Source organism: Trematomus bernacchii, unplaced genomic scaffold (genome assembly GCF_902827165.1).
Source record: "Trematomus bernacchii unplaced genomic scaffold, fTreBer1.1, whole genome shotgun sequence".
NCBI classification, from domain to species: Eukaryota; Metazoa; Chordata; class Actinopteri; order Perciformes; family Nototheniidae; genus Trematomus; species Trematomus bernacchii.
In genome coordinates, this window is record NW_022987756.1 from 75,935 (window position 1) to 99,342 (window position 23,408).

The following is a 23,408-nucleotide window of genomic DNA, read 5'->3' on the forward strand; positions in this document are numbered from 1 at the left end:
TGTCATGTCCTCATATCAGATGTTACTGTCATGTCCTCATATCAGATGCTACTGTCATGTCCTCATGTCCTCATATCAGATGTTACTGTCATGTCCTCATGTCCTCATATCAGATGTTACTGTCATGTCCTCATATCAGATGTTACTGTCATGTCCTCATATCAGATGTTACTGTCATGTCCTCATGTCCTCATATCAGATGTTACTGTCATGTCCTCATGTCCTCATATCAGATGTTACTGTCATGTCCTCATGTCCTCATATCAGATGTTACTGTCATGTCCTCATGTCCTCATATCAGATGTTACTGTCATGTCCTCATGTCCTCATATCAGATGTTACTGTCATGTCCTCATATCAGATGTTACTGTCATGTCCTCATATCAGATGTTACTGTCATGTCCTCATGTCCTCATATCAGATGTTACTGTCATGTCCTCATGTCCTCATATCAGATGTTACTGTCATGTCCTCATGTCCTCATATCAGATGTTACTGTCATGTCCTCATGTCCTCATATCAGATGTTACTGTCATGTCCTCATATCAGATGTTACTGTCATGTCCTCATGTCCTCATATCAGATGTTACTGTCATGTCCTCATGTCCTCATATCAGATGTTACTGTCATGTCCTCATATCAGATGTTACTGTCATGTCCTCATATCAGATGTTACTGTCATGTCCTCATATCAGATGTTACTGTCATGTCCTCATGTCCTCATATCAGATGTTACTGTCATGGTCCTCACAATCAGATGTTACTGTCATGTTCCTCATGTCCTCATATCAGATGTTACTGTCATGTCCTCACATCAGATGTTACTGTCACTGTCCTCATATCAGAGGTTACTGTCATGTCCTCATGTCCTCATATCAGATGTTACTGTCATGTCCTCATATCAGATGTTACTGTCATGTCCTCATATCAGATGTTACTGTCATGTCCTCATATCAGATGTTACTGTCATGTCCTCATATCAGATGTTACTGTCATGTCCTCATATCAGATGTTACTGTCATGTCCTCACATCAGATGTTACTGTCATGTCCTCATGTCCTCATATCAGATGCTACTGTCATGTCCTCATGTCCTCATATCAGATGTTACTGTCATGTCCTCATGTCCTCATATCAGATGTTACTGTCATGTCCTCATATCAGATGTTACCTGTCATGTCCTCATATCAGATGTTACTGTCAGTCCTCATGTCCTCATATCAGATGTTACTGTCATGTCCTCATGTCCTCATATCAGATGTTACTGTCATGTCCTCATATCAGATGTTACTGTCATGTCCTCATATCAGATGTTACTGTCATGTCCTCATGTCCTCATATCAGATGTTACTGTCATGTCCTCATGTCCTCATATCAGATGTTACTGTCATGTCCTCATGTCCTCATATCAGATGTTACTGTCATGTCCTCATGTCCTCATATCAGATGTTACTGTCATGTCCTCATGTCCTCATATCAGATGTTACTGTCATGTCCTCATATCAGATGTTACTGTCATGTCCTCATATCAGATGTTACTGTCATGTCCTCATGTCCTCATATCAGATGTTACTGTCATGTCCTCATGTCCTCATATCAGATGTTACTGTCATGTCCTCACATCAGATGTTACTGTCATGTCCTCATGTCCTCATATCAGATGTTACTGTCATGTCCTCACATCAGATGTTACTGTCATGTCCTCATATCAGAGGTTACTGTCATGTCCTCATGTCCTCATATCAGATGTTACTGTCATGTCCTCATATCAGATGTTACTGTCATGTCCTCATATCAGATGTTACTGTCATGTCCTCATATCAGATGTTACTGTCATGTCCTCATATCAGATGTTACTGTCATGTCCTCATATCAGATGTTACTGTCATGTCCTCACATCAGATGTTACTGTCATGTCCTCATGTCCTCATATCAGATGCTACTGTCATGTCCTCATGTCCTCATATCAGATGTTACTGTCATGTCCTCATGTCCTCATATCAGATGTTACTGTCATGTCCTCATATCAGATGTTACTGTCATGTTCCTCATATCAGATGTTACTGTCATGTCCTCATGTCCTCATATCAGATGTATGTCATGTCCTCATGTCCTCATATCAGATGTACTGTCATGTCCTCATATCAGATGTTACTGTCATGTCCTCATATCAGATGTTACTGTCATGTCACTCATGTTCCTCATATTCAGATGTTCACTGTCATGTCCTCATTGTTCCTCATATCAGATGTTACTTGTCATGGTCATCATATTCAGTTGTACTGTCAGTCCTCATATCAGATGTTACTTGTCATGTCCTCATGTCCTCATATCAGATGTTACTGTCCATGTCCTCCTATCATATCAGATGTTACTGTTCATGTCCTCATGTCCTCATATCAGATGTTACATGTCATGTCCTCATGTCCTCATATCAGCTGTTACTGTCATGTCCTCATGTCCTCATATCAGATGTTACTGTCATGCCTCATGTCCTCATATCAGATGTTACTGTCATGTCCTCATGTCCTCATATCGATGTTACTGTCATGTCCTCATATCAGATGTACTGTCATGTCCTCATGTTCCTCATATCAGATGTTACTGTCATGTCCTCATGTCCTCATATCAGATGTTACTGTCATGTCCTCATATCAGATGTTACTGTCAGGTCCTATCAGAGTCCTCATATCAGATGCTACTGTCATGTCCTCATGTCCTCATATCAGATGTTACTGTCATGTCCTCATGTCCTCATATCAGATGTTACTGTCATGTCCTCACATCAGATGTTACTGTCATGTCCTCATGTCCTCATATCAGATGTTACTGTCATGTCCTCACATCAGATGTTACTGTCATGTCCTCATATCAGAGGTTACTGTCATGTCCTCATGTCCTCATATCAGATGTTACTGTCATGTCCTCATATCAGATGTTACTGTCATGTCCTCATATCAGATGTTACTGTCATGTCCTCATATCAGATGTTACTGTCATGTCCTCATATCAGATGTTACTGTCATGTCCTCACATCAGATGTTACTGTCATGTCCTCATGTCCTCATATCAGATGTTACTGTCATGTCCTCACATCAGATGTTACTGTCATGTCCTCATATCAGAGGTTACTGTCATGTCCTCATGTCCTCATATCAGATGTTACTGTCATGTCCTCATATCAGATGTTACTGTCATGTCCTCATATCAGATGTTACTGTCATGTCCTCACATCAGATGTTACTGTCATGTCCTCCTATCAGATGTTACTGTCATGTCCTCACATCAGATGTTACTGTCATGTCCTCATATCAGAGGTTACTGTCATGTCCTCATGTCCTCATATCAGATGTTACTGTCATGTCCTCATATCAGATGTTACTGTCATGTCCTCACATCAGATGTTACTGTCATGTCCTCCTATCAGATGTTACTGTCATGTCCTCATATCAGATGTTACTGTCATGTCCTCATATCAGATGTTACTGTCATGTCCTCATATCAGATGTTACTGTCATGTCCTCATATCAGATGTTACTGTCATGTCTCACATCAGATGTTACTGTCATGTCCTCATATCAGAGGTTACTGTCATGTCCTCATGTCCTCATATCAGATGTTACTGTCATGTCCTCATATCAGATGTTACTGTCATGTCCTCATATCAGATGTTACTGTCATGTCCTCACATCAGATGTTACTGTCATGTCCTCCTATCAGATGTTACTGTTCATGTCCTCATATCAGATGTTACTGTCATGTCCTCATATCAGATGTTACTGTCATGTCCTCATATCAGATGTTACTGTCATGTCCTCATATCAGATGTTACTGTCATGTCCTCACATCAGATGTTACTGTCATGTCCTCATATCAGAGGTTACTGTCATGTCCTCATGTCCTCATATCAGATGTTACTGTCATGTCCTCATATCAGATGTTACTGTCATGTCCTCATATCAGATGTTACTGTCATGTCCTCACATCAGATGTTACTGTCATGTCCTCCTATCAGATGTTACTGTCATGTCCTCATATCAGATGTTACTGTCATGTCCTCATATCAGATGTTACTGTCATGTCCTCATATCAGATGTTACTGTCATGTCCTCATATCAGATGTTACTGTCATGTCCTCACATCAGATGTTACTGTCATGTCCTCATATCAGAGGTACTTGTCATGTCCTCATGTCCTCATATCAGATGTTACTGTCATGTCCTCATATCAGATGTTACTGTCATGTCCTCATATCAGATGTTACTGTCATGTCCTCACATCAGATGTTACTGTCATGTCCTCCTATCAGATGTTACTGTCATGTCCTCACATCAGATGTTACTGTCATGTCCTCACATCAGATGCTACTGTCATGTCCTCATGTCCTCATATCAGATGTTACTGTCATGTCCTCACATCAGATGTTACTGTCATGTCCTCATGTCCTCATATCAGATGTTACTGTCATGTCCTCATATCAGATGTTACTGTCATGTCCTCATGTCCTCACATCAGATGTTACTGTCATGTCCTCATGTCCTCATATCAGATGTTACTGTCATGTCCTCACATCAGATGTTACTGTCATGTCCTCATATCAGAGGTTACTGTCATGTCCTCATGTCCTCATATCAGATGTTACTGTCATGTCCTCATATCAGATGTTACTGTCATGTCCTCACATCAGATGTTACTGTCATGTCCTCATATCAGATGTTACTGTCATGTCCTCATGTCCTCATATCAGATGTTACTGTCATGTCCTCATGTCCTCATATCAGATGTTACTGTCATGTCCTCATGTCCTCATATCAGATGTTACTGTCATGTCCTCACATCAGATGTTACTGTCATGTCCTCATATCAGATGCTACTGTCATGTCCTCATGTCCTCATGTCCTCATATCAGATGTTACTGTCATGTCCTCATGTCCTCATATCAGATGTTACTGTCATGTCCTCCTGTGAAACATCCCATCACCTCAGCTGGGAATCATCTCTGATAAAACTAACTGTTTATCTCGAGCTAAACCAGAAGAACTAAGAAGTAAGTGTTTGAACGGGAGGTGGGGAAAGGGGCGGGGCTACATCAGGGGAAGACAGTCTGATATTTGATTGGCTGATGGTGCACTGACTTGCTGCCTTGTTGTCCTTCCGCTCCTGGCTGAGGTGCAGAGTAAACAGGAAGTGGGAGTTCCTCCGGGCCTCCTGGTCCAATGGGGACCGGCTGCTCCTCCTCGCTGCCACCGCCACGTCCAATAGAAACGCTGCTTGCTCCGCATTGGTCGCCCGCAACTCCGTCTGGTTCTGCAGCTGGTGGAGAGACAGGCGGTCGAAACAGACATGTTAGGAAGCATATCGTAGAAGAAGAGGATAAATAAATACTGTGACTGCACAATGAGTCAGAAGTACTGAGAGGACCGAGTGACATCACACTCTGCTATCGGCTAGCGCTCCTACACATTATACGTGATAGGCTAAGGGGCGGGACATCTCCAAGTTGTTGACCAATCACAACAGAGCCGGCCAGCTAACCAATCAGAGCAGACTGGGCTCTGGTTTCAGACAGAGGGTGAAAAGCAATGCGTTCACAATGAGAGCAGAAATCATGACTGAAAGGTCATCCTGAGGTCACGAAGACGTCTCATCTGGAGAGAAAAGACTAAGCCAGTTTCTCATTGATATTACTGAGGGGACAGAATGAGGTCTGAGGGAGAGAAATATGTAGAAAGAAATGAAAGTGAGAGGAGAAAGTGACAGACAGAAGGAGCTCTGGGAGATAAAACCGTCAGCACTAATTGGAGGAGAGGAAGACCCAGGAGGAGAGGAGGAGGAGGTGAGGAGGAGGAGGAGGAGGAGGTGAGGGAACTCATCAAGTGACCTGAAATGTTTCCTGCATGAGTTCAATCCGTTGAATTTGTTGAGGACTTCCACCAATTGTCACCTGGGCTCACGCCACGGGCTCGCAGTCTAAAGCCAAGTCTAGCCTCTTGGCGACTCCACTGAGCGGGCATTGAGACGCAGAGCAGACTGTGACATGGGTTATTAACAACTGTTCTGTCTGCTGCCGTCCTGCAGGCGGTACCGCAGCATCAGGACTAAAACCACCAGACTCAGGAACAGTTTCAGGTCTAAAACCACCAGACTCAGGACTAAAACCACCAGACTCAGGAACAGTTTCAGGTCTAAAACCACCAGACTCAGAGACAGTTTCAGGTCTAAAACCACCAGACTCAGGAACAGTTTCAGGTCTAAAACCAGCAGACTCAGGAACAGTTTCAGGTCTAAAACCACCAGACTCAGGAACAGTTTCAGGTCTAAAACCAGCAGACTCAGGGACAGTTTCAGGACTAAAACCACCAGACTCAGGGACAGTTTCAGGACTAAAACCACCAGACTCAGGGACAGTTTCAGGACTAAAACCACCAGACTCAGGGACAGTTTCAGGTCTAAAACCACCAGACTCAGGGACAGTTTCAGGACTAAAACCACCAGACTCAGGGACAGTTTCAGGTCTAAAACCACCAGACTCAGGGACAGTTTCAGGTCTAAAACCACCAGACTCAGAGACAGTTTCAGGACTAAAACCAGCAGACTCAGGGACAGTTTCAGGTCTAAAACCACCAGACTAAGGGACAGTTTCAGGACTAAAACCACCAGACTCAGGGACAGTTTCAGGAGTAAAACCACCAGACTCAGGGACAGTTTCAGGACTAAAGCCACCAGACTCAGGGACAGTTTCAGGACTAAAACCACCAGACTCAGGGACAGTTTCAGGACTAAAACCACCAGACTCAGGACTAAAACCACCAGACTCAGGGACAGTTTCAGGACTAAAACCAGCAGACTCAGGGACAGTTTCAGGTCTAAAACCACCAGACTAAGGGACAGTTTCAGGACTAAAACCACCAGACTCAGGGACAGTTTCAGGAGTAAAACCACCAGACTCAGGGACAGTTTCAGGACTAAAACCACCAGACTCAGGGACAGTTTCAGGACTAAAACCACCAGACTCAGGGACAGTTTCAGGACTAAAACCACCAGACTCAGGGACAGTTTCAGGACTAAAACCACCAGACTCAGGACTAAAACCACCAGACTCAGGGACAGTTTCAGGAGTAAAACCACCAGACTCAGGACTAAAGCCGGCAGACTCAGGGACAGTTTCAGGTCTAAAACCACCAAACTCAGGAATAGTTTCAGGACTAAAACCACCAGACTCAGGGACAGTTTCAGGACTAAAACCACCAGACTCAGGGACAGTTTCAGGACTAAAGCCACCAGACTCAGGGACAGTTTCAGGTCTAAAACCACCAGACTCAGGACTAAAACCACCAGACTCATGGACAGTTTCAGGAGTAAAACCACCAAACTCAGGAACAGTTTCAGGACTAAAACCACCAGACTCAGGGACAGTTTCAGGACTAAAACCACCAGACTCAGGGACAGTTTCAGGACTAAAACCACCAAACTCAGGAACAGTTTCAGGACTAAAACCACCAGACTCAGGGACAGTTTCAGGACTAAAACCACCAGACTCAGGGACAGTTTCAGGACTAAAGCCACCAGACTCAGGGACAGTTTCAGGTCTAAAACCACCAGACTCAGGACTAAAACCACCAGACTCATGGACAGTTTCAGGAGTAAAACCACCAGACTCAGGACTAAAACCACCAGACTCAGGGACAGTTTCAGGACTAAAACCACCAGACTCAGGACTAAAACCACCAGACTCAGGACTAAAACCACCAGACTCAGGGACAGTTTCAGGAATAAAACCACCAGACTCAGAGACAGTTTCAGGTCTAAAAACACCAGACTCAGGACTAAAACCACCAGACTCAGGACTAAAACCACCAGACTCAGGGACAGTTTCAGGACTAAAGCCACCAGACTCAGGGACAGTTTCAGGTCTAAAACCACCAGACTCAGGACTAAAACCACCAGACTCATGGACAGTTTCAGGTCTAAAACCACCAGACTCAGGACTAAAACCACCAGACTCAGGGACAGTTTCAGGAGTGAAACCACCAGACTCAGGACTAAAACCACCAGACTCAGGGACAGTTTCAGGACTAAAACCACCAGACTCAGAACTAAAACCACCAGACTCAGGTCTAAAAACACCAGACTCAGGACTAAAACCACCAGACTCAGGACTAAAACCACCAGACTCAGGGACAGTTTCAGGAGTAAAACCACCAGACTCAGGACTAAAACCACCAGACTCAGGACTAAAACCACCAGACTCAGGGACAGTTTCAGGAGTAAAACCACCAGACTCAGGGACAGTTTCAGGAGTAAAACCACCAGACTCAGGGACAGTTTCAGGTCTAAAAACACCAGACTCAGAGACAGTTTCAGGTCTAAAACTACCAGACTCAGAGACAGTTTCATCCCACAGGCCATAAGACTATTAAACACTTGAACCTTGTGAAGAACATCCATAAACATTAGTCTGTTTGCAAATTATATATATCAATATTCCAATTACTTGTATAGAAACTATTCTTGCACTATTTTATTTGTACTACTTGCACTATTTCCATTATATTCTATTTTATTTGTACTACTTGCACTATTTCATCTGTTTTATTGTGTTCTGTGGGAGGAGCCTGTGACCTCAGATGTTCACTGTAGCTATGTGGGAGGAGCCTGTGACCTCAGATGTTCACTGTAGCTATGTGGGAGGAGCCTGTGACCTCAGATGTTCATATCTACACTGTAGCTCTGAGCACATGACAATAAAAGCCTTGAATCTTGAATCCTGATGTTCTTCTTTCAGTGATGACCGCCTCGCTGCACTCAACCCTTCAACTTCAGTATGGACTTTCTAGTTGAAAACGAGTCACAGCCTAAAGCGAAGTCTAGCCTCTTGGCGACTCCACTGAGCGGGCATAGAGTCGCCAACAGCAAGAGCAGAATGTGAAATACTGTACAGTGAAACACCATGCTAATTATTGTAATAATAACTGAAGAGGAAGAAGGAGTGTTCCTCCGTACCTGGGATCCACAGAGGGGGTCTTCTCTCAGCGTCACGGCCCCCTGCTGGCCCCCCGCTGAGGAGCAGGCGAGGTCAGCCAGGAGGTGGGTGAGCGCCCCCTGCTGGTCAGCCAGGAGGTCGGTGAGCGCCTCCTCGCGGCCGGAGATCTCCACGGCCGACGCCCTGACGGAGAAGCCAGCGCCGGACTTCTCCCTCCGGTCCTCCATCACCTTGAAGAGCCAGGAGATGGCTGTGGGGGCGACGCCCAGACTCTGGGTGGAGCAGTCCCGACCAATCATAGTGTACGTCTTACCTGGGGGGCGGGGTCCATCATAGCGTGAGAGGGGAGGTGAAACACAGGAAGGAAGGCAAGTCCAGACACAGGGACAACAGAGTTTCAAAATACACACAAAACTAAAATCATGACAACAGCAATGTATTCATATCTAGCTCCAATGCAGGAACGAGTCATGGAGTTTGAGGAAATCTCGGTCTGGGCCAGTGGTCCGGACCTCCTCCTCAACAATGGGGGCAGGGGGTCAATCATTTTCAGATTTTAACATTTTGTTCTACGACATAAAAAACTTCAGTAAATACCCAACTGGTGGTGGATGTGTGTGTGTGTGTGTGAGTGTGTGTGTGTGTACCCAGGTTAGCGTGCGTGTGTGTGTGTGTGTGTTTGTGTGTGTGTGTTTGTACCCAGGTTAGCGCGCGTGTGTGTGTGTGTGTGTTTGTGTGTGTGTGTGTACCCAGGTTAGCGTGTGTGTGTGTGTGTGTGTGTACCCAGGTTAGCGTGTGTGTGTGTGTGTGTGTGTGTGTGTGTGTGTGTGTGTGTGTGTGTGTGTGTGTGTGTGTGTGTGTGTGTACCCAGGTTAGCGTGTCCGAAGCTGAAGACGCAGCCGTCTGCTCCGTTCACCACCGCCTGGATAACCTCAGTCACCGCCCCCGAACACACCTCGGCCTATCAGGACACAGATCAGGTTAGAATCCACCAATCAGGAGAGAGAACAGCACATCCATAGCCCCACACAACGACCCAACAATAACTCATTGTAACACGTTGCGTTATTAGTTAGATCAAGGTATGTTAATCCTTGAAGACAACCGAACATGTGGTCTGCCTTTTTGAAAGTTTACACTAAGAAATCAAACTCGTCACAATCTCATATTTAAATGAGAAGAAGTGAATACAGACATGATGATAACAAAGTGTCCGCCTCACCTGTGATGCATCCTGGGAGAAGATGTTGTGGAAGGTGAAGGTCTTGGGAGCGGCGGGTCTCCTCGGTCCGGCCGACGCCTCGCTGAGCGTCAGCAGCTTCTTCCTGCCGTCCAGCTTCAGCAGAGACATGGAGTCCATCGACTCGCTGAGGGCCGAGCACACCCGGACCATGACCCGGACCTGAGGGACAGAGAGGGACAGAGAGGGACAGAGAGAGACAGAGAGGGACAGAGAGGGACAGAGGGGGACAGAGAGGGACAGAGAGGGACAGAGAGAGACAGAGAGGGACAGAGAGAGACAGAGAGAGACAGAAAGAGACAGAGAGAGACAGAGAGAGACAGAGAGAGACAGAAAGGGACAGAGAGGGACAGAGAGGGACAGAGAGAGACAGAGAGGGACAGAGAGAGACAGAGAGGGACAGAGAGGGACAGAGAGGGACAGAGAGAGACAGAGAGAGACAGAAAGGGACAGAGAGGGACAGAGAGGTACAGAGGGGGACAGAGAGGGACAGAGAGAGACAGAGAGGTACAGAGGGGGACAGAGAGGGACAGAGAGGTACAGAGGGGGACAGAGAGGGACAGAGAGAGACAGAGAGAGACAGAGAGGGACAGAGAGGGACAGAGAGGTACAGAGGGGGACAGAGAGGGACAGAGAGGGACAGAGAGGGACAGAGAGGGACAGAGAGGGACAGAAAAGGACATAAAGGGACAGAGAGGGACAGAGAGGGACAGAGAGGGACAGAAAAGGACATAAAGGGACAGAAAAGGACATAAAGGGACAGAAAAGGACAGAGAGGGACAGAAAGGGACAGAAAAGGACAGAAAGGGACAGAGAGGGACAGAGAGAGACAGAGAGAGACAGAAAGGGGACAGAGAGGGACAGAGAGGGACAGAGAGAGACAGAGAGGGACAGAGAGAGACAGAGAGGGACAGAGAGGGACAGAGAGGGACAGAGAGAGACAGAGAGAGACAGAAAGGGACAGAGAGGGACAGAGAGGTACAGAGGGGGACAGAGAGAGACAGAGAGGTACAGAGGGGGACAGAGAGGTACAGAGGGGGACAGAGAGGGACAGAGAGAGACAGAGAGAGACAGAGAGGGACAGAGAGGGACAGAGAGGTACAGAGGGGGACAGAGAGGGACAGAGAGGGACAGAGAGGGACAGAGAGGGACAGAAAAGGACATAAAGGGACAGAGAGGGACAGAGAGGGACAGAGAGGGACAGAAAAGGACATAAAGGGACAGAGAGAGACAGAGAGGGACAGAGAGAGACAGAGAGAGACAGAAAGGGACAGAGAGGGACAGAGAGGGACAGAGAGAGACAGAGAGGGACAGAGAGAGACAGAGAGGGACAGAGAGGGACAGAGAGGGACAGAGAGAGACAGAGAGAGACAGAAAGGGACAGAGAGGGACATAGAGGTACAGAGGGGGACAGAGAGGGACAGAGAGAGACAGAGAGGTACAGAGGGGGACAGAGAGGGACAGAGAGGTACAGAGGGGGACAGAGAGGGACAGAGAGAGACAGAGAGAGACAGAGAGGGACAGAGAGGGACAGAGAGGTACAGAGGGGGACAGAGAGGGACAGAGAGGGACAGAGAGGGACAGAGAGGGACAGAGAGGGACAGAAAAGGACATAAAGGGACAGAGAGGGACAGAGAGGGACAGAGAGGGACAGAAAAGGACATAAAGGGACAGAAAAGGACATAAAGGGACAGAAAAGGACAGAGAGGGACAGAAAGGGACAGAAAAGGACAGAAAGGGACAGAGAGGGACAGAGAGAGACAGAGAGGGACAGAGAGGGACAGAGAGGGACAGAAAAGGACATAAAGGGACAGAGAGGGACAGAGAGGGACAGAGAGGGACAGAAAGGGACAGAAAGGGACAGAAAAGGACAGAAAGGGACAGAAAGGGACAGAGAGGGACAGAGAGAGACAGAGAGGGACAGAGAGGGACAGAGAGGGACAGAAAGGGACAGAAAAGGACAGAAAGGGACAGAGAGGGACAGAGAGAGACAGAGAGGGACAGAGAGGGACAGAGAGAGACAGAGAGGGACAGAGAGGGACAGAGAGGGACAGAAAGGACATAAAGGGACAGAGAGGGACAGAGAGGGACAGAGGGGGACAGAGAGGGACAGAAAAGGACATAAAGGGACAGAAAAGGACATAAAGGGACAGAAAAGGACAGAGAGAGACAGAAAGGGACAGAAAAGGACAGAAAGGGACAGAGAGGGACAGACAGGGACAGAGAGGGACAGAAAGGGACAGAGAGAGACAGTGAGGGACAGAGAGAGACAGAGAGGGACAGAGAGGGACAGAGAGGGACAGAGAGGGACAGAAAAGGACATAAAGGGACAGAGAGGGACAGAGAGGGACAGAGAGGGACAGAAAGGGACAGAAAAGGACAGAAAGGGACAGAAAGGGACAGAGAGGGACAGAGAGAGACAGAGAGGGACAGAGAGGGACAGAGAGAGACAGAGAGGGACAGAGAGAGACAGAGAGGGACAGAGAGAGATAGAGAGGGACAGAGAGAGACAGAGAGGGACAGAGAGGGACAGAGAGAGACAGAGAGGGACAGAGAGAGACAGAGAGGGACAGAGAGAGATAGAGAGGGACAGAGAGAGACAGAGAGGGACAGAGAGGGACAGAGAGAGACAGAGAGGGACAGAGAGGGACAGAGAGAGACAGAGAGGGACAGAGAGAGACAGAGAGGGACAGAGAGAGATAGAGAGGGACAGAGAGAGACAGAGAGGGACAGAGAGGGACAGAGAGAGACAGAGAGAGACAGAGAGGGACAGAGAGAGACAGAGAGGGACAGAGAGGGACAGAGAGAGACAGAGAAGGACAGAGAGGGACAGAAAAGGACATAAAGGGACAGAGAGGGACAGAGAGGGACAGAGAGGGACAGAGAGGGACAGAGAGGGACAGAAAAGGACATAAAGGGACAGAGAGAGACAGAGAGGGACAGAGAGAGACAGAGAGGGACAGAGAGGGACAGAGAGGGACAGAAAAGGACATAAAGGGACAGAAAAGGACATAAAGGGACAGAAAAGGACAGAGAGGGACAGAGAGGGACAGAAAGGGACAGAGAGGGACAGAGAGGGACAGAAAAGGACATAAAGGGACAGAAAAGGACATAAAGGGACAGAAAAGGACAGAGAGGGACAGAGAGGGACAGAAAGGGACAGAAAAGGACAGAAAGGGACAGAGAGGGACAGAGAGAGACAGAGAGGGACAGAGAGGGACAGAGAGGGACAGAAAGGGACAGAAAAGGACAGAAAGGGACAGAGAGGGACAGAGAGGGACAGAAAGAGACAGAAAGGGACAGAGAGGGACAGAAAAGGACATAAAGGGACAGAGCGGGACAGAGAGGGACAGAAAGGGACAGAAAGGGACAGAAAGGGACAGAAAGAGACAGCTGTCAGGGTTTTGGATGTAGGTTGTGGGGGTTATTGAGGAGTCCATTTCTGAAATGTTCAGGATCAATAATGGTATGAAGCAGAAAGAGTCCATATCTGTACTCTCTGTAAACTGATTTTGATACATTTTGGGTCGATTATACAATTTTAAGGGACTCAAAACTACCATTTTGATCTTAGCATGTCAAGATCCTGAATTCATTTTCCAAATCATATTATTCTGAAGTTGTTCTTGTATGCGTACAAACATGGGGAGGCATTGTGTTTTACACACAACTTTTTGTTAACATTAACGACCACAATAATCCCTTTATTGTCTTTTACGACTACATGGTATAACCCTATTACATTCACACTATATATATATACTACTACAACCATGGCCCCTATGGTATTTCCTTTCTCCCTCGATATGAACAGATCTAAATATGAATATTCTCTCAGCTCGGATGAATCTCTGGATATAAATCATTGAGTGGCCGCTGTGCAGTGTCTCCTTCTCCCTCACGATGCGCTCTGCTGGCCCGCCGAGACACATCATTTACAAAGTGCTGCGTCGCTGATCGTCCCTGATCGTTATTGGCTCTAAACTTGACCTCTGCTGACTCAGCAGCTCTGTCAGCGACGATGTGGAACAAGAAATACAAAATCTGGATGAAATAAGTGTGGCCCCCCACCCTTTGCCTGCTGTTAGAAGGAATGTGGCTTTGGTTTGCATCTGCACACCCTGCATTAGAAAACTCTTTATATTAGCCAACACGCTGAACCTGCTTCAACGAGTGGCCCTCTTTAAGATCCTGACGTCACCGAGCACTTTTACAAATGTTTTCCAGATGTCCTTTTCATACGTCGAGTTAACCCCAACAGAGAGCTGATGAAGGCCTGACTGAGGAACATATTGCTCTCCTGCAGCACACCTCTGTCAGTACGGAGGACACGCATCTCCGTCTCGGATCATCCTGAGTCTCGCTTTCTAACCCAGTTCATATCTAACCACGCCCATTTCCTCATGACGAAAGCCTGACTCAGCGTCGGAGCATCGGAGCGTCGGGGCGTCGGAGCGTCGGAGCGTCGGAGCGTCGGAGCGTCTGAGCGTCGGGGCGTCGGAGCGTCGGGGCGTCGGAGCGTCGGGGCGTCGGAGCGTCTGAGTGTCGGGGCGTCGAAGCGTCGGAGCGTCGGAGCGTCGGAGCGTCGGAGCGTCGGAGCGTCGGGGCGTCGGAGCGTCGGAGCGTCAGAGCGTCGCCAGGTTTTTATCTGACGCTCCAGTCGCTTCATACAGAATCTTCTTCACAGCTGAAAACAGTGCTTTTAATCTGACAGAAGGACAGAGCGAGTGAGGGTTCATTATTGTTCTAACATTAGTTCACCCTGGATCTAAGAATACATCAGTATTGTCAACATGGCTATTCTCTTTAGTTATTATTATTTAAATATTTCTTTATTAATGTATTTAACATTCTCTTTAAACGTCCATGATGCAGTCGGAGAGCTAGGCTAATGAAGTGGGCGTGGTTGACGACATGTCCCCCATCAGCTGCTTCCTCCAGACGACCTGTGACCCCCCCCCCCAACCCCTAACCCCCTGCAGTGCATTCTGGGTACCACCATGGCGTCTTACCTTCCCCATCCCCGGCGTGTCTTTGACCTTGCTGCTGCCAGCCCGCAGGAGGCCTGGTGGGATGGGGGGGGGGTGAGAGCTGCAGGGCCACGCTGAAGCCCCCGGTGTACAGCAGGGGCCCCTGGGACTCGATGGGGGGGGTGGGGGCCAGCGGGGGGGGGGACCTCCTCCTGCGGGACAGACTGAGCCTCTGAGCCGCCCTGAAGGGTTAACAAGACAAGAGTCAGACCGGAAGACAGAAAGGACCATATGAGACATTACCTGTGTGTGTGTGTGTGTGTGTGTGTGTGTGTGTGTGTGTGTGTGTGTGTGTGTGTGTGTGTGTGTGTGTGTGTGTGTGTGTGTGTGTGTGTGTGTGTGTGTGTGTGTGTGTGTGTGTGTGTGTGTGTGATGGTTCAAGACACACAAGCACACACACTCTGGATTTGAGAAAGCTGCTAAAAGATCCTCAAAGAAACGGGATTACATCAGAAACCTGTTTGGACATTTCAAGGGTTCTCAGGGGGTTCGTGTATGTTTTGTGAAGCAGCCTAGTTGATAACGCCGCTCATTATGAGCCTATAACTCCACAGTGATGGCCAGCTTGAGTACTTCCTGCTGAACGATGCGCACAGAGAGACTATCTGTCTTTCTGTTTCCTGTGAGAGGGTTAATGAGGTAATGTATTAAACAGCCTCGACCAGGAAGAGACCTCAGGGACCGATGAAGAGCGCGGACCCTTCCTCTGAGAGTGCATGAAGGTGCAATTCCAGTTTCAGATGAGAGGATTCCTGTCAGTTTACAAGCCATCATTAAAGTGAACACCCCCTCTGCTCCCTGACTGAGGTCCCTTTAAACCCTCCGTCCTGATTCAAGCTGGATTTATGGACTGCTCTCCGTCCCCTGAACACCAACACCCTCAACACTGAGCTGGTTTGAAACCCTGGAATAATCCATATAACTCTTTGCACGTCACAATAAGGTGATACTCACAGTTCCTCAGAATCCATTATCTGCTCTCAGTTCTTGGATTTGAAGAGGAACCGAACACGTTCCTGTCCTCATTCATCGTCATGAACACAGGTGTAATCCAACAAGGAGGAGGAGGAGGAGGAGGAGGAGGAGGCACCATCGAGGCGGCGCCACGGAGGACAAAGGTGTGTTTCAGGGTTCAACATGGCAGCGAGAGGATCTTCAGAGTCAGAGGAAAGGTCTGATCCAGAAAAGAACCCTTTCAAATCGGGTTCAGACTGACAAGAACCCGTTAGCAAGCGATAAAGAGTGATCCGATCCAGGACAGACTGAATGACTCCTGCGGTCATCGAGGACTCTTTTGTTCCTCCGGGTGTTTTTAGTTTCCAGGAGCATTCAAAGTCTTTTAGTCCTGTGGGAGTTATTTCATCCTCTGCACACAAGCATCTTCCATTAATCCGTAAGCCGCCCGCCCTCGAGCGAGGAAGTCCAGCAAAGACCAAAACTTCCTCTAACAAACGTCTCTATCAGCCGATCCTCAGTCGACTGTCTGATTACGCCGCGTCCTGTTTCCACTCTCAGCAAGAAGTAGATTGGACTGGCTGTCCATCTTTCTGTCCTCCGTTAAGTCACGTCTGCAACCAAAGTCCTGAGCCTTCGGGAGTTCTCCAAGAACTTAGTTTGGTCAACAACACTGTGTACCCTCATCATTAACCCCACGCCGTCTCCTCTGTCCCCGGAGTCTTCTCTCCCTCGTAGACTTTTACATCTCAGATGATCCAGCTGGACCCTCTTCTCAGAGTAACTCCTGTGAAGGGGATTTCACTCTGTCCGTAAATAACTAATATGTCCAAATTCTTTCCGTTCATCTTCAGTCATGTGATTGGTCCTCTGCCGACCGATCAAACGTCAGAACCTCTCGTGTTGTTGACAGGAAGCCCGCCGGATCCAGAGAGAAACCAGAGGAGACTGGAAACCTCCATCAGATCCACCTGAAGACCCTCCGTTCACCTCCTCTTCCTCTCTTCACCTCCTCTTCCTCTCTTCACCTCCCCTTCCCTCTCTCTGGTCTTTGGACCTGTTTTCCGTCTACATGTACTTTGTACCTGTCCCGTCCTCTAAACCCTTCATATGTCCATTTCTTCCCCCTCTCCTTGTGTCTCTCTGATATCCTTCCCTCCTCCTTCTGTTCCTCCTGTGCCGGTCTCTCCTCTCCTGCTGCTCCTCAGTCTGTTCCTGCAGTATCGCAATGCTCTTCCTCCTCCCCTCCTCTTCCTCCTCCTCAGAGAGAGGGGGATGAATGGGAGCAGAGGAGCTTAAAATCAAGAGGTAGAAATAAAGGGCGAGGATCCTCCTGCCTCACTGATGCTGTTGCCGGGAAACACTGGCGATGCTCCAGCCCTGCCCCCCCCCCTCGCAGTGTCGACACACATCAGCCGTGAAACACACACACACACACACACACACACACACACACACACACACACACATACTTGGCATGCTATATGAATACTTCATGAGATGACAGACACCCCCACTGCTGGACTTCAAAGAGACTCTGTGTGTGTGTGTGTGTGTGTGTGTGTGTGTGTGTGTGTGTGTGTGTGTGTGTGTGTGTGTGTGTGTGTGTGTGTGTGTGTGTGTGTGTGTGTGTGTGTGTGTGTGTGTGTGTGTGTGTGTGTGTGTGTGTGTGTGTGTAAATGTAATTTCATATTAATTGTCTGCAGTCGTGTGTGTAACACAGACACATGTCATTAGTTGCCATAGCTAGACATCATGTTTATTATTGGAATCAACCATTGCTCTCCATCCATAATAATCCATACAGTGTTTGAACATGTTAGTAATCACCTCCCATTAGTTGCCGTTATTTACCATAACTAGCAACTATTAGGCTTTACTAGTCACTAGCTATTGGTCGCTACGAGTCATTGCTATCAATAAAAAGCCGGCACATGGCATTACTACAAATTATTCACCATCACTACCCATTAATAACCATTATTCACCATTACTGGTAATTTATTGCCACTTTCCCATTGCTAGCTTTTAAAAGTTGTCACATGTCATTAGTTGCCAATGCTCGCCATCATTTTTAATTAGTCGACAATATCTAGCATTATTAGATTTTTATTTTTAGTTTTAGTTTAGACCATTAGTTGCAATTACTAACCATAACTAGCCATCCATTTGACTCTTCTTAGCCATACTTATCCATTTTTAACCCTAACTGGCCACAAGCTAATGGTTGCTTCTGGACATTGGTCGCAATTAAAAGCAGTCAAAGACCATTTCTACCCATTATTCTTCATAAGTTAACATCATTCACCACCACTAGCCATTGTTAGCCACCACTAGTCACTGTTAGCCACCACTAGTCACTGTTAGCCACCACTAGCCATTGTTAGCCACCACTAGCCATTGTTAGGCCACTAGTCACTGTTAGCCACCACTAGCCATTGTTAGCCACCACTAGCCATTGTTAGCCACCACTAGTCACTGTTAGCCACCACTAGCCATTGTTAGTCACCACTAGCCATTGTTAGCCATTACTAGCCATTGTTAGCCACCACTAGCCATTGTTAGCCACCACTATCCATTGTTAGCCACCACTAGCCATTGTTAGCCACCACTAGCCATTGTTAGCCATTACTAGCCATTGTTAGCCACCACTAGCCATTGTTAGCCATTACTAGCCATTGTTAGCCACCACTAGCCATTGTTAGCCACCACTATCCATTGTTAGCCACCACTATCCATTGTTAGCCACCACTATCCATTGTTAGCCACCACTAGCCATTGTTAGCCACCACTAGCCATTGTTAACCACCACTAGCCATTGTTAGCCACCACTATCCATTGTTAGCCACCACTAGCCATTGTTAGCCACCACTATCCATTGTTAGCCACCACTAGCCATTGTTAGCCACCACTAGCCAGTGTTAGCCACCACTAGCCATTGTTAGCCACCACTAGCCAGTGTTAGCCACCACTAGCCATTGTTAACCACCACTAGCCATTGTTAGCCACCACTAGTCATTGTTAGCCACCACTAGTCACTGTTAGCCACCACTAGCCAGTGTTAGCCACCACTAGTCATTGTTAGCCATTACTAGCCATTGTTAGTCACCACTAGCCATTGTTAGCCACCACTATCCATTGTTAGCCACCACTAGCCATTGTTAACCACCACTATCCATTGTTAACCACCACTAGCCATTGTTAACCACCACTAGCCATTGTTAGCCACCACTAGCCATTGTTAGCCATTACTAGCCATTGTTAGCCACCACTAGTCATTGTTAGCCACCACTAGCCATTGTTAACCACCACTAGCCATTGTTAACCACCACTAGCCATTGTTAGCCACCACTAGCCATTGTTAGCCATTACTAGCCATTGTTAGCCACCACTAGCCATTGTTAACCACCACTATCCATTGTTAACCACCACTAGCCATTGTTAACCACCACTAGCCATTGTTAGCCACCACTAGCCATTGTTAGCCATTACTAGCCATTGTTAGCCACCACTAGCCATTGTTAACCACCACTAGCCATTGTTAGCCATTACTAGCCATTGTTAGCCACCACTAGTCATTGTTAGCCACCACTAGCCATTGTTAACCACCACTAGCCATTGTTAACCACCACTAGCCATTGTTAGCCACCACTAGCCATTGTTAACCACCACTAGTCACTGTTAGCCATTACTAGCCGTTTCTTCATGTGTTTTGAACATTTGTGTTTTTATTTCTGCTTGGTTTCTCCTGATGGAAGAGTTTTGAGTCGCTGTGGCACCTGTAGGACACCGTAGAATCCCAATGACCTTCTGACTTCATGATTTAATGATCAAAGAGGAGTGACTGAACGAGAGGAGCGTCTGGACACCAGGAGGGTCTTTGTGTCCTCTGGTGTAACGTCCTGTAAGTTTCCAAAGTCAGAGTCTCCTGACCAGACGCTGCCTCCTCTGGTTCCAGGTCATATTTTGGTGCATTGCTGCAGATCTGATCCAGACGGGTCGCTCTCCACGTCGATACCGGCGCTCGGGCCCAGAGCCAGGACGCCACTTTGAGGAACCCGACCCCCCTCTGGATTTATCCTCGGCTCAGTTTGGGTTTTATTTTGGTGAGAGAAGTATTCAGAGTGTAATCATAGAGGCTGCTTTGAGCAAAATACTTCCTGTTTCACACCCATTTCCACAGAGAGGTCTCACTCCGCTCTGAATGATGGAGCTCGTCCTCATGTCAGCTTCCTCCAGAGCTTCATGAGAGACGACATTCACCTGTAATGTTCTCATGTATCTCCGACAGAAGAACCGTCTCAGATGTCTTCCTTCAATCTGCAGATATTTAGCTTTATCACTGATAATTCAAACCAAAGCTCGGCAGCTTCCAAACTGACATGGTGAAAAACAGGCCACCTTTTTACCGTCAGTCCAATAACTCAGTCTGACTTTATGAAAACACAGTGCCTACATTACCCATAATGCCCTGAGCAGTGTCTCACCATGTTGTGTTTGTGACACTGGCTTTATTTCATGGTGTAACTGCAGGACAGTTCTTCTGTGTACTGAACGCTGTGCTTTAGGTTTGATATTTGAAATGATGGACCTTTGCATGAATGTGGGTGCGTGGTGCGTTCACTGACCTGTTGAAGAAGTTGGCGGCGGCAGACGGAGGGCGGCAGGTTTGGGTGGCGATGCTGTGGGCGGCAGGCTTCTCGCCTCCTGCAGCCTGACAGACGACACGCAGGGCGTTAAACACCTTTCGTCAACCCTTTCTTATTGGTTATTAAAGCCACCACAGATGAATAAAGACGGGAGGGACACATGTAAACTTTGTATCACAAACATCGACTTCTGCTCATAAAAAAAACGCCTCTGATCACAGACAAACATTAACGTCTTCAGATTCTGTTTCCTGACCGAAGTGGTTCGTTAGAGACTGATTAACGGTCCCTGACGGGGTCCCAGAGGAGGGAAACATGACCGGATCAGGAGCTCGTTAAGTAATTAGCTGAGGTCGTTACTGCGTCACTGCGGCTAACGGCTAACGGCTAACGAGCAGAGAGTCAATTGAACTGACAGTGAATATATGAACAAGTATAGCTGGAATATATACTGTGGGACCAATAAAGACATTCTGATTCTGATTCTGATATTTAGCAAAGGGTATTATCTTCACGAGAAATAGACCTCAGGACTCATGATGCTGACTCATGTTAGGGATGTAAGGACTCATGATGCTGACTCATGTTAGGGATGTAAGGACTCATGATGCTGACTCACGTTAGGGATGTAAGGACTCATGATGCTGACTCACGTTAGGGATGTAAGGACTCATGATGCTGACTCACGTTAGGGATGTAAGGACTCATGATGCTGACTCACGTTAGGGATGTAAGGACTCATGATGCTGACTCACGACAGGGATGTAAGGACTCATGATGCTGACTCACGACAGGGATGTAAGGACTCATGATGCTGACTCACGACAGGGATGTAAGGACTCATGATGCTGACTCACGACAGGGATGTAAGGACTCATGATGCTGACTCACGACAGGGATGTAAGGACTCATGATGCTGACTCACGTTAGGGATGTAAGGACTCATGATGCTGACTCACGTTAGGGATGTAAGGACTCATGATGCTGACTCATGACAGGGATGTAAGGACTCATGATGCTGACTCATGACAGGGATGTAAGGACTCATAATGCTGACTCATGTTAGGGATGTAAGGACTCATAATGCTGACTCATGACAGGGATGTAAGGACTCATGATGCTGACTCACGTTAGGGATGTAAGGACTCATGATGCTGACTCACGTTAGGGATGTAAGGACTCATAATGCTGACTCACGTTAGGGATGTAAGGACTCATGATGCTGACTCACGTTAGGGATGTAAGGACTCATGATGCTGACTCATGTTAGGGATGTAAGGACTCATAATGCTGACTCATGTCAGGGATGTAAGGAGGGTTAGCCCATTTACTGCACATTAGTCCTGCATCATATATATATATTGTGTTGTATTGTCGGAGAGCCTGGGACTTCAGGTACCGTATCCATGTAGCTGAGCATCTGATGATGAAGCCTTTGAAGTGTGTCCCTCCCTGCTCACCGTAGTGTCCTGTAGTCCAGGGGAGCAGCAGTGGACCCTCCACACCCCCTCCAGCTGAGCACTCAGGGGGAGGGGCATGGCCTGCCCTTTGGCCCCGCCCCCTCCCAGGTAGGTGCTGTGAACTCCGCCCCCCCGCTGCTCATCGAACGACCATCGCTGCTGCTTCACCGGGGGGTCAGAGGTCACCCCCCAAACGGAGCCGTGAGCGAGGCGTCTCAGCCTGGGGAGGGAGGCGTCAGGAACATGGAGGGGAGGGGCCTTCTGGAGTTCATCCAATAGGAAAGAGCTATACGCCACATCCTGGGGAGGCAGAGCAAGTTAATTCATACAGCAGCTCTCAACACAAGGCAGAGTTACAAGCTACACACAGCTATAAGGTCTTTTTCCAGATCCTGCTGTGACATTAGTCCGAGATATATTCTTAAGTAGGCTGACTAACCAACCCTTAAGGTGGGTTAGGGAAACTCCCTATTTTTGGACACAAATAACGTGGGACGCTTCATGCCATTGGACAAACTTCCGCACGATGGAAATGGGATGTCCACCTAAAGGAAAAGTGTTTTGAATGTGGAGATCGTGGCATTAACTAGTACTGGGAGAGAACCAGGCTGCAGGGATACAACTCCCTTAAAACCCCTCCTGTATTTCCGGTACTTGGACGACATCTTTGGCCTCTGGCACCACAGCAGATCAGACTTTTCAACCTTCATGGACATTCTCAACTCACATCACCCCAAAGTAAAACTCAAACACCATTTACAACCTCTTTCAGTTGAATGTTTGGACATCTGTGTCTTCTTTTGCGACTCCAGCGACCAGGATAAAACACTTGCCACAAAGGTTTTTTACAAAGATACAGACCGTCATACTCTCCTCCATAAAACCACTTATCACCGAGGCACACGTACAGTGGCCTGATAAAATCCCATGTGAGACGCTTCCACAGGATTTGCACCTTCCCGGAGCATGTGGAGGAGGCCACCAGCTCCCTCTGCAGTGCACTGAGACCCAGGGGTTACTCAAGGTGCTTCCTCACAAGCGTCAAGGCAGAGGTCGGCCGAACTTTTAAAGAGAAAATATAACAAAACCACCA

The 23,408-nt window shown here is 47.5% G+C and overlaps 1 protein-coding gene across 1 annotated transcript in view; it reads right to left on the reverse strand.

Moving 5' to 3' along the window:
- LOC117496580 (kinesin-like protein KIF26A) overlaps positions 1-23,408 on the reverse strand; it is a 37,896-nt gene that overhangs the window by 10,869 nt on the left and 3,619 nt on the right. The window contains 8 exon segments of the mRNA XM_034148282.1: positions 5,101-5,312; positions 9,003-9,295; positions 9,850-9,943; positions 10,205-10,384; positions 15,235-15,306; positions 15,308-15,434; positions 20,835-20,920; positions 22,316-22,615. Coding sequence (XP_034004173.1) covers positions 5,101-5,312; positions 9,003-9,295; positions 9,850-9,943; positions 10,205-10,384; positions 15,235-15,306; positions 15,308-15,434; positions 20,835-20,920; positions 22,316-22,615 — 1,364 coding nt within the window.